Source organism: Sebastes umbrosus, chromosome 18, assembly GCF_015220745.1.
Source record: "Sebastes umbrosus isolate fSebUmb1 chromosome 18, fSebUmb1.pri, whole genome shotgun sequence".
Classification (NCBI taxonomy): Eukaryota; Metazoa; Chordata; class Actinopteri; order Perciformes; family Sebastidae; genus Sebastes; species Sebastes umbrosus.
Genome location: NC_051286.1, coordinates 19,273,774 through 19,290,018, shown reverse-complemented (window position 1 = coordinate 19,290,018; position 16,245 = coordinate 19,273,774). Strand labels below are relative to the sequence as shown.

The following is a 16,245-nucleotide window of genomic DNA, read 5'->3' as shown; positions in this document are numbered from 1 at the left end:
TATAGCCCACAATACACAACTGTATGTGTAGATTCAATTTCAATTTCCTGGAGCTGAATTTATCCGGATTTGAAGAATGACACTTCTCAGATGAACCAAAAAACTGCAGTGTCAGTAGAGGTATAATGGAAATGCTTTACACTAAGAAGATTAAAACCAATGTCCACCATTCTTCAAATGAGATAATTAGCATTATTCTATATTTTCTTATTGTCAACAAATCCAATAAAAACCTGTCCTACCCTGTCCGTGGTACTCGAGTCGGCTCCAAGCCCTTTTGTTCCTGTTAAAGATGTAAATCTTTTAAAAGGAGTCACAAATGTATAGCTTCATTTTTAAAAGGCAAAATAATCTCCTAAAAACAGCTGCGCACTGCGGTTTTTATAAAACAGTACCCATTTGTTGGGGACTATTTTTAGCCGCAGATTAATACACATTCGGTATGCTAGTGAGTATTTACAGCAGCAGGATGGTGTATGTGGGACTGACTCAAAATAAACTACAGCGCCTATGTTCATAATGATAAAGAAACACATCACCCAGTACAACAGTGTGGCTCGTTGATGTGTTTAAATAGTTTCTGACAACAATGTAGATCTATGTCAAAGAGGAATAAACTTTGTCAGGCTTATTAGTCGGATAAATCCATTGTTTGTTTTGGTCTTTTTATGGGATTTGTTGAAAATAAAAAGCGACGAATATATCGCCAGCATTATCTTTTGACCTTGTGGCAAAGGTTAGGATGACTGTTTAACATTACAGGCAACCTCAAGGCAAAGAAAACCAATGGGGAATAAAAGAAAACAGTAAAAGTCAGCTATCTTCTATTTAGTGACAAATCCAGTGTGGCCCAAGGGTTTAGCAGTAATTGAAAGACACAGAGCCAAAGCAAGAAAAAGCACTTTGACAACAGAAAGTGAGTGTAATTTTCCTCCGCCTCAGGGTTGTCAACCCAGAGTAAATAACAAACAAATAGTTGTTAATATGAATGTACGTCTGTCATCGTTTATGTCATCCACAATTGTTTGTCTCTGAAGATCATTCAAGTGCTGAGAAAAGAATGATTTAAAGGCACAGCACACTGTTATCCGTGAGGAAAACATTTTGTATTTAAAATGTCAGTTCTGACAAAAAAAAAGTCCCCAGAACTCAATACCAACAGCCAGATTCAAACCAAACTGAAAATGCATGTGCCGGGCACAGATCTGTTTATTTGGCACTGCAGCGGTGGTGTTTATGCATCTCCCATGAGAGGGTGTTTCGGTGGTGATAGGTGTTACAAATGATGTTGATGGTGCTCTGGAGAGCTTCATGCCCACAGGGTTGCCAATGATATTCATGCAACAGCCTTCAGCAGGGAGGCACAAACACACACGCATCCACACATACCCCTAGATCCAGGTACATGTCCTTGTGCCACACACATTTATTCCTGCCATTTCGGTCCCCCTCCCTCACACAGACGCAAACACACCATGACACCATCACCACTTCCCAGCATGCAGGTGGCCCTAAGTAGCAGACCTCGGGAGATGACACAGTTATTTACATCAGCAGACACACGTTCACAACACACACACACACACACACACACACACACATGCACACAGGGCTTCACGCCCGAACAGACCACCCCTGCTGCACCCGTTATCTAGTTTAATGTTTTTATAATGATGTCAGTAATAATTTGCTGTGGAAGTGGAGGCCAGACGGAGGACAAAGACGGGAGAGTTACAATCAAAGACATTCAGAGACGGAAAGACCAAATCAGTCAAAGTTGTTCAGATTATCATCTTCAGTGACGTTTGTGTTGATGCAGGCAGCAGTGTATTCATGTAAAGTTACAAGGCCTTCTTCTAGCTGTTTGTTTACTGTCACTGCGCGTAGCCTTGCAGCAGCTCACTGTGTTTATCACTGCGAGTGTATTCTCATATGTGTGTTCCTGATTGTCCTGTCAAGGCACTCGCCCGTGCGTGTTTGTGTGTGTTTGTGTGTGTGTGCGTGTGTGAGAGAATTAAGAGGCAATTAATTTGCTTGTGTTTACGTCCCCAAAGACACTCACTTCTAAACACAATGCACACTCTCTTGGCTTCTCGTGTCGTGTTTGTGTGGGCTACTTTGGTTGGTGGGTCAGTGTGTTGAGCGTGTGTGTCCTGAATGCTGTGCTTGTTTTGTTTGCAGAAGTGGATCGAGGGTTTGAGGTCAGTGATTCACAACTTCAAGGCCAACAACGTCTGTCCAATGACCTGCCTCAAGAAACAGTAAGTGCATTTTTACAGCAACACTCCCAGCATGTCTTAATAATCTCTATAAACACATTCTGCATTCACATGTAGAATTTGTAGGCAACGGGTCAAGAAGCGATCTGGTTTCCGTTTGTAGTCAGAGTAGTATTGACCAATCACGTTTCGAGCAGGCTTTGGTTGAACGCTTGAATGCTTGTAAACCGGCTACTTGTGAAAACAATCCGGTCGTACACGTCGTCTCTCAACTCCAACTCCATTCTTGTATCTCAAGTTGCTAATCGGACTATAAACAATGAGCAGCGCACAGAAGAGGAAGTCTTGGCCCAGATATCCGCTGGCTACACCAGAACACCAGAAATATAGCCCCCAGAGGCTTATCCGTCGTCAGACTGATAGCCGATGGGTTCTGCGATTGATGTCTTAATGATCTCATCTTAATTATCTGAACAGTTTTAAGTTCAGTTAAATTTTTCTCTAAAATCTGTGTGATATAATGCTGGTAAGAAATCAGCCCTTTTTCTAATCTGTGCTTTTTTTTTCCATTTCCTTCTCTAGTTGGATGAGAATGTGCTTCCAGACCAATGTGAATGGGAAGATTCCTGTGAGAGGGTAAGAGTAAATGAATGGGATATTTGGTCAACCATTGTGCCATCCCATTTTTTACTGTAATTTGTCTCACTCAGCTTTGCTCCTCTTTACCTGTCTTCCTCTCTCTCTCTCTCTCCCTTTTACAGCATTACTCGAACATTTGCATCAGGAAAGACCGAGAAGGGGATCTTTCAGGCTCTGAAGGATCTTGGCCTTCCCAGTGGAAAGGTCAGACCACACTGACTGCAGACTCTAGTGGTCAGACGGCTCATATGGCACATTGAACCGTATGTTTATAGCTCCCATGTTAACGAACGGCGGGCTTGTTTATCTTCCGCAGAATGATGAGATCGAACCATCAGATTTCACCTATGACATTTTCTACGCGCTCACACAGAAGATCTGCCCTCGCACAGACATAGAGGAACTCTTCAAAAACATGTGAGTCTCCTTTTTCTTTTTTTTTAAACCTGCCTGCCCTCTTCTTTGTAATTGTAACGTTATACCTCAAAATTAATACTAGAACCAATCCTCCAAATAAACAACTTAACAGTAGCACCCTTGCATTGTTTCTCCCCATGTTACCTAAATAGAACAATGATACATCCACTTTTGAAATATTCCCCCAAGTGTGAGGTCTTCCATCTTGTTGGAAATAATCAGGACAAATGTTTCTGCGCCTGCTGCACTAACTACGTCTGGACGGCCTAACCTGCTTCCACAGTTCAACATTAATTACGAGTGAAGATTAACATGTTATTACTAAACGTGTAACATTTATTGAGTATGATCCCCTTTTTTTTAAAGACTGCTTGCTAATTTTAACTGACTGACTGTGTGAATGACTGAGGATGTCTATTTTTTAAGAAGCATAACATTTTGTTTGTTTTTTTTCTAATTAATTCCTTTGCAGCAATGGGAACAAAACTGATTATTTAACTGTAGAGCAGTTAGTCAGCTTTCTGAATGAAGTAAGCTCTTTATCATTCATTAACTTGTCTGTGTTTTGCTTGCTGGCGCCGCCTCTCTGCAACTCTCCCCCTGCATTGCCGCCCGTCCTGCTCTGGGTAGAAGTTGCCCTACAGCCCGGACTGGACATCAGCCGACCCTCATTAAATGTCCTTTTAATGAGGTGGACAAAGTATTTAACCTCCAGTCAACCTGCAAGGGCAACTTCCACCAGCTCCCCCTATTCTGCATCCCCGCCCCTCATCCCATTCCCCCGTGTTCTCCCTACCGCGGCTTGCCTTCCTCGTGTCTGATTGGTGTTGCCATGGCAACGGGAGGGTAGAGGTTTCCCGTCCTGTTGCTTCCTGCTCGGCTCATCTCGTTTCCTGCTGTCTGTGTCTTGTTTTTCTGTGGCTGTGCTCTCTCCTGTTTGGTTGAATACCTGCTTGGTCCCTCCGCTGTGAAGTCGCGTGTGTGCTGCTTCATGCCCAATCCTGTGCATCACGCATCTAGACCCGCCAATGGAGTCGAACCTTTGGTTAGATTAATTCCCACCTGGCTTTGTGAGTGGGCGCTGGCATTATAATGATGTTTTGATGCTGTTGTTTTGTTGAGATAAGAGCTGCCTTGAACCTCCCCAACACCTACGACTTCCTTGCTTTTAAGCAAAACACTGCACCTGTTAGTTTCTTTTTTGAACATCTTAGAATTCAAATGTTGTTTGTTACATCCTGTTTTATACCTGCGTGCTCTCTATTTAAGACCACAATAATTAAGTTATTAAAAGCAACTGTATTGATTTAATTGATATTAATCAAAATAAGGAAATTACAGTCTTGAAATGAGCACTGTTGGTACCTTTTTCCCATGTTGCATTAAGTTGTCCCCTGTCCTGTGTGTCAGTGGATGATGCATTTGTCCAGTTTGTTAAGAAATAAGTATACTGTATGTATAGACAATGCATGTGTGGACTAAACAGTGTGTGCGTGTTGCTCCTCAGAACCAGCGTGACCCTAGGTTAAATGAGATCCTGTTCCCGTTCTACGACCCCAAGAGAGCCATGCAGATCATCGAGAAATATGAGCGAGATGATGAGCTGAAGAAGAAAGGTAGAGTAGAAGCGTGGAGGGAAACGTGAGGCATTGTAGATATTCTAGGCTGTGCTGCCATCTGCCAGTGTACCTTTGAAACTACAGTATTTTGCATAAGGTTTTTGGACAGTTCTCTGCCAAAATAGATTTTTTTCAGCCTCTGTCTTGTTTTCCCAGTTCCTGTCATTACGACAAATGAACAAACAGTTAACAGGTAACTGGTAACTCCTCAATAAATATACACTCAGCGGGTCAAAGCATCATGAAATGGTTAAACCTCTGAAAGCTGTAAAGCGGATCTGCCGACATCTGATTTTCAATCATCTATAGCCTGGAGCTTGCACATGTTGCAATTTTAGATGAGTAAGATTATATAACTAATTAAAGAGTCATTTTAATTATAATGAACGGCCTAGCAAAAAGACTGTTATAGTACTCAAAATGTTATGTCATGTGAGTTTTCATATCCACAATGATTTTAAACTTTATTTTAATTAACGAATACAATTTTGGTTTCTATAGAGGTAATAATACTACGTTCAGGCTGTATGAAATGCCCGTTTTTTGGAAGTTCATTATATTTTTCTAATATAATAAAGAAACATTTGGATTTATCCTCAATCCTATTAACTCCCACCCCCTCGGTCCTCCTCCCCCAGGTCAAATGTCCAGTGATGGGTTCTGCCGGTACCTGATGTCAGACGAAAATGCTCCAGTTTTCTTGGACCGGCTGGAGCTTTACCAGGAAATGGAACAGCCGCTGGCCCACTACTTCATCAGCTCCTCCCACAACACCTACCTGACAGGGCGACAGTTTGGAGGGAAGTCTTCAGTAGAGATGTACCGCCAGGTCCTGCTGTCTGGGTGCAGGTGCGTAAGTGTGCCGTGGTCTGTTATGATGGTATAATACGTGTGAGGGTGTGCACACATGCGTCCCGTTGCATTTATACAAACAGTCTAAACAGGTAACAGCTTAGTTAAAGCTTCTCAATGTACATTATATGACGTATACATCATCAGTGGATACATGCATGTACAGTTTCTGTGTGCTTCCCATCCTGTCAGATGTGTGGAGCTGGACTGCTGGGATGGGAAAGGAGAGGACCAGGAGCCCATTATCACTCATGGCAAGGCCATGTGCACAGACATCCTGTTCAAGGTGAACACACACACACCCTTACACACACCCTTACACACACACACAGCAATATAGTACTGCTCATTGCAACAGTTGAGTCTTTTTCTGGCTGCTTCAATTGTATTGCATGAGGTATGCCTGCCCCCGTGTGTTGAGAGAATGGTATTGCATATATCACAGCTTTGTACTCTTTTTCGTTCTTGTCTTTTCCTGCTTAATTTTTTTCTTCTTCACTTAACTCTTCTTCCTCCTTTTCCAACAGGATGTTATCCAAGCCATCAAGGAGACAGCCTTTGTGACCTCAGACTACCCTGTTATTTTGTCCTTCGAAAACCATTGCAGGTATGTGTAACTAGTAATAAGCAGGGGTGTTAATGCATAATGGTTTTGCTATTATCATTTTCTTATAGATACAGTACGTGGACCCAATGCATTCTGTATGTGTGTGTGTGTATCACCAGTAAACCACAGCAGTACAAGATGGCCAAGTATTGTGAGGAGACCTTCGGTGAGTTCCTCCTCAAACAGCCTCTGGAAAACTACCCGGTAAATACTCTCTCTGATTCACAATGTCTCTCAGAGTTGATTGCATTTTGATGATAGTCCTCTTTATTTAAATGTGTGATTATGTTCCCTGTGACAGATTGAATCTGGGCGTCCCTTACCCTCTCCAAATGATCTCAAACGTAAAATCCTCATCAAAAACAAACGCTTGAAACCTGAAGTTGAACAGAGTACGTACACAATGCAGACTGTTGTTGACTTGTTAAATCTCTGTTCATTATATGGTTTACTGGGTTGACCTGTGTTTGTGTCTGTGTGTGTGTCATACAGAACAACTAGAGGCCTTTAAAAAACACATGGAGGCAGGAGAGACCAACACCCCTGCCATCATTATGGGAGAGGAGATTGAAGAGGAAATAGAGAACGGTCAGCTAAAAGACTGAGTGTGTGTGTATGTGTTATAGGGATTTCACGACACCAGAAATCTAGTAGTCGATACCAATACCAGTGAATTTCCACTATTAGTTATAGTAAGAAAACAGTAGAGGCTGTACACGCACACACTCTGTATATATGGTATATCCTCAGATTGCATGCAGCAGTTTAAATTGACTGACGTGACAGACTATTAGACCATTAAATATTTATTTAAAATGCTAATATTATATTTTGATGACAGTAAAAAAGCACCACTTTTCAGAGATTTAGCAATAAACAACAAAAGATAGAAATTCAGTTCAGTTTTTCCCCCCACGAGTGAGTCCTCTTCTCAAACAAATTAATAAAGGATCTTTGAAAAAGTAAACAAATCCAACATCTCGAAGGCGCTGTTGTGTGTGCGTGTGTCAAACTCCGACACACAAGAGAGCAGAGGACAGAAGCCTTCAGAGAGTTACTCGCCAAACAGAAAATCCACCCGCATTTGGTAGAAAAAGAGTACCGTCACGTTTTTAGAATTTTGGCATGGACTTGGTACCGAAGTATCGGTTCTCGTGACATCCCTAGTGTGCTATAAAGGAGTTATGGAGGAGAAGGCGTTTTATGCTGACATGTATACAACGTGACCTTATCAAAGATCTTTTAAACAATCATGTTTGAAATGAAAACGATTGGTAAACAGTCATTTTAATGGCTTTTAATTTGATTTCATAAAGATCACAATGTTTAAAGAACAAATCCTCAAAAAGCTGCAGCACGTGCACACTGTAAAGTAAGATTAGTGTCACAGCTTGTTCAAATAAAGACTGAATGCTTCAAGTCATGCAAAAATGTTAACATTTGGAGAAAATATGCGCTCCAAAACAAATGTCTCTGTGTTAATGTGTGTGTGTAGGAGAAAAGGAGGTGGAGGATAAGGTTTTGAATTCAGAAACCCCCAGCATTCTGTCAGAGGCATCCACTGAGAAAGAGACCAATAGTGTTTCCCAGAGTAACGCTGTCAGCTCGACGAAAGTGGAAGAACGCAGCAACAGTATCAAGAAGGTGAGTTGTCACTTTGAAGATTGTTTGGCTTCTGAAATGATCAAATTAACCGTTAACACTGCCATGAACCAATAATGCCTTAAGCTTCCTGTAAAGTACACCTCACCTCTGGCCTCAGAGCTATAAATTGTTGCTTCCTTTAGTTAACTTTACCTAAATATAGGACAGAGTGGTCTAACTCATAAAGGTTTGATAAATGCAGTATGTCTTGTGCCAATTCCCCTCGTATACTGCTCAAGTAACTGCCTCAAAATTGGGAAATTTTAATGTCAAATCCTATACATTCAAAAAGATAAAAAAAATGTACAACATGAACATTTGTATCCATGATAGAGTGGAGACAAACTTTGATTTGCTCCACTACCTAACCACTCCAAAGATCAAGTGAAATGATGTACATAGTACTGTATATGCCCTTAGAACAATAGCAGAGTAGCACTCTACCCTTACTGTACCTATGTAGCAAAATATTTCTGTTCTGAAGTGCTTACTGAAACTAAAATAACTAAATTAGGAATAAGAATTGGCTGGAATGTCTTTTTTTCTAAAATGCAAGATACATTTTAAAGTCTCAAGTTTATTTAGTTTATATAGTACTTTAACAAACACAATTAAAAGCCAGAGAATAAAAATGGGGTGCATATTAAGGTGCATCTTAAAAGCATCAACAGACGCAGCCTGTCTAACGGCGTCCGGCAGGCTAGTCCAAAGCCGCCGAGGAGCCTCTACAGAAAAAGGCTTCATTTAATAAGTCTATCATTTAAGAACTAAAGTGCAGACATGAATTTTGAGAGGGAACTTTCAATAGAGCATTTTGTCTTTGTGTGTGTTTTATCCGTCTGCGTTTTCAGGTGCCTGACGATGATGTGACAGAGGTGTCTGAAGTCACGGAAGCAACAGACGCCACAGATATCTCAGAAGCATCTGACCAAGACAATAACAAGAAGGTGAGCTCACTACTGCCACTTCACTTTTACAGTCTCTCACGCTTAATCACTTCTTAGCATAAACCAAACGTCATGTATGGGTTAATGCGTCAGGCCGATCCAGTTTAAGTGTGTGTGTCTGTGTGAAACATATGTCTCAGAAGTATATATATATACATATAAAATGCATGGTTGGAGAACTGTGTAGGAATGGCTGTAATCATGTTTAGGTTTTAATCTTTGCGCTGCTTTAGTGAAGCAATTGCGGCATAGCACCATCTCCCGGAATGTCAAGTCTGTTCAGTTTCTGTGGTTCAATGTCACGAGAGTTGACGGAAATGCATGCAGTCTCCTTTTTTTGGTAGTGATATATTTTAGCTAAAAGAACTAAAAATGAATTTACATTCATTTTCATTAGTTTTTTAACCAGGCAATATCGTTTCAGTTTAGTTTTCTTAAAAGATATAATTTTTAATTTAGTTTCAGTTTACTAAAATAACCCTGCTTTGTACCTGTCCTGTGCAGGCTGGGGAAGAGCCAGAGGACTCTGAAGAGGCTCTGATAGCTCAGTACACCTATGTAGGAGCCACCACTAACATCCACCCATGGCTCTCAGCCATGGTCAACTACGCACAGCCCGTCAAGTTCCAGAGTTTCGATGTGGCAGAGGGTGAGCTTTGACTTCCTCCTTGTTTGTGTGTTTCTACTGTGATCCTGTTTCTTGTTCATGAATACATAGATAAACATTTGGAACTGGCCTCTATTCATTTAGCATCTTTGTACAGTTTTACTGTGAGTTGTGCCTGTGTGTACACTGTGTGTACACTGTGTGTTGCTCTGGGCAAAAGCAAAATGCCATGAGCACTTTTCATTCCATTTTCTCTGTCTTTCAGAAAGGAACATCCACCATAACATGTCATCTTTTAACGAGTCTGTCGGTCTAGGCTATCTGAAGACCAATGCCATAGAGTTCGTCAAGTATCCTTTCAAGTCATAGCCGCGCAGTTGCTAATTTACACATCTAGCAGTGATGGAGCAACCTTTAGAGTTGTGTTTCTGGTCACCTGGTGAATAGTCACTCTTTAAGATCTGTTTTTGATCTCTAACAACTTCTGAGGGAAATATCAGTTTTTTTAAGCTGCCCCACTATGTTCATTATTATACAAATATTGATTATAGAAAAATTGATTATAGCCACTTAACAACATCTTGGATGTTTTGTTATGATCCCCACTACTGAGAATTCCACTATTCTTCCTGTAGCACAGTTACGGTCCACACCGTGAAGCTACATGTATGTAGCTTTCTGATGAATGTAGAGTTTTAACTTAATGTATTGAGGTGACCTAAATGAGAAGTGAAGGGCGGGTCAGAACTGATGTTTTTTATCCATATTTGTTTCAACTCTGCTTTCGGAAAAGAACTGGAGGCCTCTAGAGGCCAGTGTGCCTTTGGACTGTGTGACTTGGCCTGACACAAACCTACACACATAAACGTTGCCTCTCTCTCTCTCTCTCCAATGGGACTGCTTGACCCAAGCTGTTCACACTAAAAATAGTCCTGCAGTCTGTTTGACGCACACACGCACAAGCACTCACATGCATACCCACACATGTGCTGCAACACACATGCTCTCCCTCTCTTTTTTTATTTTTCCTGAGCGTCAGTGCAGCTACAACAAGCGTCAGATGAGCCGTATCTACCCCAAAGGAGGCCGGGTGGACTCCAGTAATTACATGCCTCAGATCTTCTGGAACGCAGGCTGCCAGATGGTCTCACTCAACTTCCAGACCCCAGGTACCACAGCACACAACATGGGACCTCTGACCTCACACACAGCAGATACATATTACAAGCACAAATGCAAGCACTCAATTAACCCTCTGATCAAGGAAATTGCAGCATGCAGTGAACTTCTAACCTCACATATTCAGACGTCACACTGAAAGCATCTTCTGCATGTGTTGTCAGGATGAACATGGACCCACTAATTAACAACCCTTACTCCACCAATCACATGCACACATCCAAATATACAAATGCCAAAAATAACAAGAACAAGAAGGACATTTGGACTTAATGAAGATCCAGTTTGGATTAATTAAATGTTAGTTTAAAATGTACAGTTCAATCAATTACAAAAAACACATTATCTCCCTTACTGCTAGTATTATCTAGTCATGTTGATAGCTTTTATTTGAAGGTTTTCAGATATCTGCACCTGAAACTTCTACCACTATACCAATACAATGGATACAAAATACTTGACAGCAACATGTAACTCCAGTAATTCCAAAACAATGTCCCACCTCCCCTGGATAATCCATTGATTTTCCAGTTTTTCATGGGTTAACAAAAATAGTTCCAATGAAAACTGCACACATCGAGATCTATGATTTGGTTTGATTTGTGTGAACTTTTAAAGAAAAGTGTTGATTTGAGTCTGTAAAGCTGCAGTTGCTAACTTTATAATTAAATAGCTAAATGTATTATTTATGTAGAATGTCACTATATCCTGACCGTAGTGCATGAGACAGGTAATCTGTGGAAAAAAATGAATGTTCCTCTGCCTCCTCCTAGTGCTCCTAATGGCATTTGCAAGTTTCTACCGTGCCTGAACAGAAACAGCAAATCACAGCCGAGCTAGAGCCAAGCAGTCTCTGAGCAGCTTTCAGTCACTGGCAAACTCTGATCAAACAGTCAAAGTAGGCAGCGCTGATCAAATATGAAATGTTTTCAGAATCATCTTGTAGTGTACTGTTTGGCTGTAAAATAAGAAAGTTTGTAACCCGGCCGCCATGTTGAGAACCCGGCTGGAGCAAACATGTTACAGCTAAAGAGTACACTACTCTGAAAAAATATGAGGTTAGAAATAGGCATTACAGTAACAGAATATTGTTTCATATATGATCAACGCTGACTAGTTTGATAGTTTGATCAGAGTTCGCCAGTTTAGCGAGCAGTGGTTGCTGTGTTAGAGACTGCTTGGCTCTGATTGGTTGTTTTCCTCCGGTCTGTGAAATCTTGAAGATGCCATTAGGAGCAATAGGAGGAGGCAGAGGAACATGACTTTTTTCACAGATTACCTGTCTCATGCACTACTGTCAGGATATAGTTACCGTTTTATAAAAACAACTTTTTTTTCATATTTGCTCAAAGTTACCAACTCCAGCTTTAAGCAAATGTTTTGGGAAACCATAGTACTATTTCTGGCCACATTGCTTGTTTTATAGAATTATGTCCACTATAAACAAGATCAGGCAAACATTTTCACCATATTTGTGACATAAAAATAAATCCTGCATCTCACTGGGCCATTTATTGTCTTGCAGCATCAGGTTATGCATGCATGAACCTGAGCGTGCGTGCACACACACCTCCTAGTCCACTCACCAACTTCATCTGTTTTTCACTCTCTGTTACACACACATTTTCGTAAACTGCCACATACACACCTATACAGTGAGTGATGCCTGTTGGAAAACAGCTGCTGCTCCATGGCCAGAAGCAAAAATGGTCGGACCATATGGCCTGCTGGGAGTGGAGCATGTGTGAGCCTGGAGGGGGGGTCACACAAAAGGTGGAGCTTCTGTGATGGAGGGAGAAACAGTTAGAGGGGAGAAAAGGAGAGAGATGTCAGAAAAATGTAAAAAAAAAAATACAAAAAGCTCCACAGAAGACGATGCTAATGAACTGAAATGTTGATTATTTTAAGATGTGGTGTTTGTGTGAGTAATGTGAGAGCCTGATATGTGTCTCCGGTCATTAACACTTCTCTCATTCTCTCTCTCTCAGATCTGGCCATGCAGTTGAACCAGGGAAAGTATGAGTACAACGGCTCCTGCGGGTGAGAACGGCTCCTCACTCCTGTCTTTAGCTCATTTCCATCCATCCCATCACTCCCTCCTCCTCCCCTCTCCAAAGCTCATCAATTAAAGCTTGTCACATCTCATTAGTGGTTGCCAGCGGCGACCGTAGCTACTGTCTGCCGCAAGAGCCAATGAGTGCTTTGGGGAAGCGGGCTCCTCTTAACCCGCCTCTGAGGCTCTCTGCAGTCATCTATCTCTTCCTTTCTCCATCGCTGTCTCTGTCCCTCGGCTCTAATACTGTCCCTGAGGGCAGAGATTTTACTGCTAATGCTGGAAATCTCATATGTGGGAAGATCAGGGCTTTTGCAGACACCCATCATTACTAATACCACTCTGCTAGGCCCCGGGTTAACACACACACTCCTACACACAAAGCCTTCCCTTCTCATGCTGTACATCTTTATTCTCGATAGATTGTTTTAGAGTTTAATTGATTCTAAAGATATTTTAGAAGCATTGTATTTTATTATTAGGATTATGTATTTCATAACATGAGTGTTCCCACATTTGATATAAAAGGTAAATTGATTTTTGTTGTGTCCTTATATTCATCTTCTGTGTGTGTGCATCAGATACCTGCTGAAGCCTGACTTCATGCGGCGGTCAGACAGGATGTTTGACCCTTTTTCAGAGACGCCGGTGGATGGAGTCATCGCTGCAACCTGCAGCGTACAGGTCAGGTCATCTGACACTTCAATCATGCAGGAAAACTGTTAAATCCTGTTAATAAAAAGAAATTACAGTATTTTAGCATAAAACTATTATCCATAAAAAATAAATGTACTCATATTTATTAGGGAAGTCAATCGATTAAAATATTGAATTGGGATTAATCGCAAATTAACCACACAATTTTTTATCTGTTCAAAATTGACATTGTACCTAAAAGGGAGGGAAGTATTTAATACTCTTATCAACATGGGAGTGGACAGATATGCTGCTTTATGCAAATGTATGTATATATTTATTATTGGAAATCAATTAACACAAAGCAATGATAAATATTATCCAGAAACCCTCACATGTACTACATTTAGCATAAAAAATATGCTCAAATCATAACATGGCAAACTGCAGCCCAACAGGCAACAACAGCTGTCAGTGTGTCAGTGTGCTGACTTGACTATGACTTGCCCCAAACTGCATGTGATTATCATAAAGTGGGCATGTCTGTAAAGGGGAGACTCGTGGGTACCCATAGAACCCATTTTCATTCACATATCTTGAGGTCAGAGGTCAAGGGACCCCTCTGAAAATGGTCATGCCAGTTTTTCCTTGCCAAAATTTAGCTAAGTTTGGAGCATTATTTAACCGCCTTCGCAACAAGCTAGCATGGCATGGTTGGTACCAGTGGATTCCTTAGGTTTTTCTCATATGATGCTACTCACACATCTTCATTCTAGCTTTAAAACTCAGCTCGCTACAACCTAAAATTCGCAAGTTAAAATAATGCGTTTAAGAAATTAGTGGTGTTAAACCAAATTTGCGTTAACATGTTATTATCAGGTTAACTTTGACAGTCCTAGTATTTATACAACGGTTAGTACCAGGCTTGGTTTTCTCACAACATGGTGTGTTGTATGCTACTCCAGGTAGACAGAACTGTTGTCTTATTACACGTATCTTTACTTCAATTGTGGGTACTTTAGTAGATAGTGCTTGCTTGTACCTCATACTTACTGTATCAAGATCCAATCACAGTGAATAATTACTTCTTAAATATTATTCCTGTGAAATCTACGGCTTCAGAAATAGTCCTAATGCTGCCCCCCCCTTTTACTTCAGGTGTTCTCTGGACAGTTCCTGTCAGACAAGAAAATCGGCACGTATGTTGAGGTCGACATGTACGGGCTGCCGACGGACACCATCCGGAAAGAGTTCCGCACGCGTATGGTGATGAACAACGGACTGAACCCAGCCTACAACGAAGAGCCCTTCGTCTTCAGAAAGGTAGCGAGAAGGGCAGGAAAAGGGGTTTTTGGGTGAGGCGAGGCGAGGCGAAGGAGGGAGGGAGCAGAGGAGGTGGAGATAACGGATACAGTGAGGTAAAACAAATGTGCTGCATTTATTTGAATGCAGTCTGCATTGTGATGAAAGCGGTGGTATTTGAGCAGCAGGAGGAGGAAAAGGAGAGGGATGGAGGACAGACATGATTTGTATTGGAAGAAAGGTCTCAATGACGATGGAAGCTACTCAGGGAAAGAAAGAGGGAAGGATGGGGGGAAAAGACGAATAAAAGATGGCAGTACTAGCAAGAACAATGATGAGAGAGGAGGAAGGAAAGACAGAGAAAATAATGACTAATAGAATGGTGATTGAAAATCTAGAAAATAACAGTGGAGGGGAAAAAGAAAGATAACCTGAGGGAGTGATTTGGGATACTCTTGAAAATGTGGTCATTTGCAAAAGTATCACAAATCAAAACGGAGAGGGGGACAAGAGGAGGAAGAACAAGGCATCTAGTTTGCCTGTGTTTTGGTTTGCAGAGAGGAAGAAAGGGGGAAAAAATCAAAGGACAGCATGAAGAAAGGGACAGCATTAACAAACAGAGAAACAAACAATTAGTGATGGAGGAAGAGAAAAAAGGGAGAATAAAGGAGAGAGAGATTGGAGATATAGAGAGCAAAAGAGAGAAATGTGTGTGTGTGTAATAGTGCTGCTCTCAGCAGAATGAGGAGTCTCTCAGCCATGACTGTGACTCCAGCTTCCTAACACACACCATCAATCACAGCCTGCCGCAGTGCTGCTCTGCTCACACACACACGCATAAACTTACACAGTGCTATCAGAGGGGCATCACACGCAGAGCTGCTGGCAAGACTCGTTTCTCACATCCACACATACAGACACAAATGCCCTCAAATACCGCCACACCTTTTGCATGCATGCATGCATGCATACGCAGCACTGTCAAGATGACTCGGAGCGAACAATACACACCTGCAGTACATCAGCAAGGCTACGTTCGCGTAAGCATACACACAAGCGGGCGCTTCCACCCATTCATCTCTAGTGAGTATTCTTCGGTCTTATCTCTTACCTTCCTCTTCGTCTAGGTATTAATCATCCTCTTCTCTCCGTTCACTTATCTCCACACACAAGGCCAGTTCAGACTCTCGCTCTCTTTTTTTTTTTTTTTCAAGGGTGTGCACACAAGCTCATCCACAGACACAAGTTACACACACGCATACATATATATACAAGATTTACTCCACTCCCTGTATGTGTACTAGCTGTGGAGATGGCCCTGTCAGTAGTCAGATATGCTGTGTGTCGCTGCACTATCATGCCTTTTTCCTTTATCACACCGTGACCGTCCCCCTGATAGTGTCCCCTACAGTTTCATCCTTGACCTTCACCCTTTAATGATGCAGTTTCTGCTTTAGCTTAAAAAAAGAGACCATTTTACTGCAAAGGCTGTGAAATACTGTAGTTTATTTACCTATTTTCACA

At 41.5% G+C, this 16,245-nt stretch overlaps 1 protein-coding gene and 1 long non-coding RNA gene across 4 annotated transcripts in view; one reads left to right on the top strand and one right to left on the bottom strand.

The window, feature by feature from the left end:
* LOC119476827 (1-phosphatidylinositol 4,5-bisphosphate phosphodiesterase beta-4-like) overlaps positions 1-16,245 on the top strand; it is an 81,918-nt gene that overhangs the window by 55,522 nt on the left and 10,151 nt on the right. For all 3 annotated transcript variants that reach the window (XM_037750383.1, XM_037750380.1, XM_037750382.1), the window contains exons 8-27: positions 2,182-2,261; positions 2,802-2,855; positions 2,981-3,062; positions 3,175-3,275; positions 3,748-3,805; positions 4,783-4,891; positions 5,533-5,743; positions 5,939-6,032; positions 6,274-6,353; positions 6,473-6,557; positions 6,655-6,745; positions 6,846-6,941; positions 7,849-7,997; positions 8,849-8,944; positions 9,449-9,593; positions 9,817-9,901; positions 10,596-10,720; positions 12,719-12,770; positions 13,365-13,467; positions 14,578-14,742. In XM_037750383.1, coding sequence (XP_037606311.1) covers positions 2,182-2,261; positions 2,802-2,855; positions 2,981-3,062; positions 3,175-3,275; positions 3,748-3,805; positions 4,783-4,891; positions 5,533-5,743; positions 5,939-6,032; positions 6,274-6,353; positions 6,473-6,557; positions 6,655-6,745; positions 6,846-6,941; positions 7,849-7,997; positions 8,849-8,944; positions 9,449-9,593; positions 9,817-9,901; positions 10,596-10,720; positions 12,719-12,770; positions 13,365-13,467; positions 14,578-14,742 — 2,061 coding nt within the window. The remainder of the gene's footprint in view (positions 1-2,181; positions 2,262-2,801; positions 2,856-2,980; positions 3,063-3,174; positions 3,276-3,747; positions 3,806-4,782; positions 4,892-5,532; positions 5,744-5,938; positions 6,033-6,273; positions 6,354-6,472; positions 6,558-6,654; positions 6,746-6,845; positions 6,942-7,848; positions 7,998-8,848; positions 8,945-9,448; positions 9,594-9,816; positions 9,902-10,595; positions 10,721-12,718; positions 12,771-13,364; positions 13,468-14,577; positions 14,743-16,245) is intronic.
* LOC119476834 overlaps positions 11,971-16,245 on the bottom strand; it is a 34,234-nt gene continuing 29,959 nt past the window's right edge. The window contains exons 4-5 of the long non-coding RNA XR_005204116.1: positions 13,369-13,512; positions 11,971-12,512 (exon numbers count right to left, since the gene is read on the bottom strand). This is a non-coding gene — a long non-coding RNA (uncharacterized LOC119476834). The remainder of the gene's footprint in view (positions 12,513-13,368; positions 13,513-16,245) is intronic.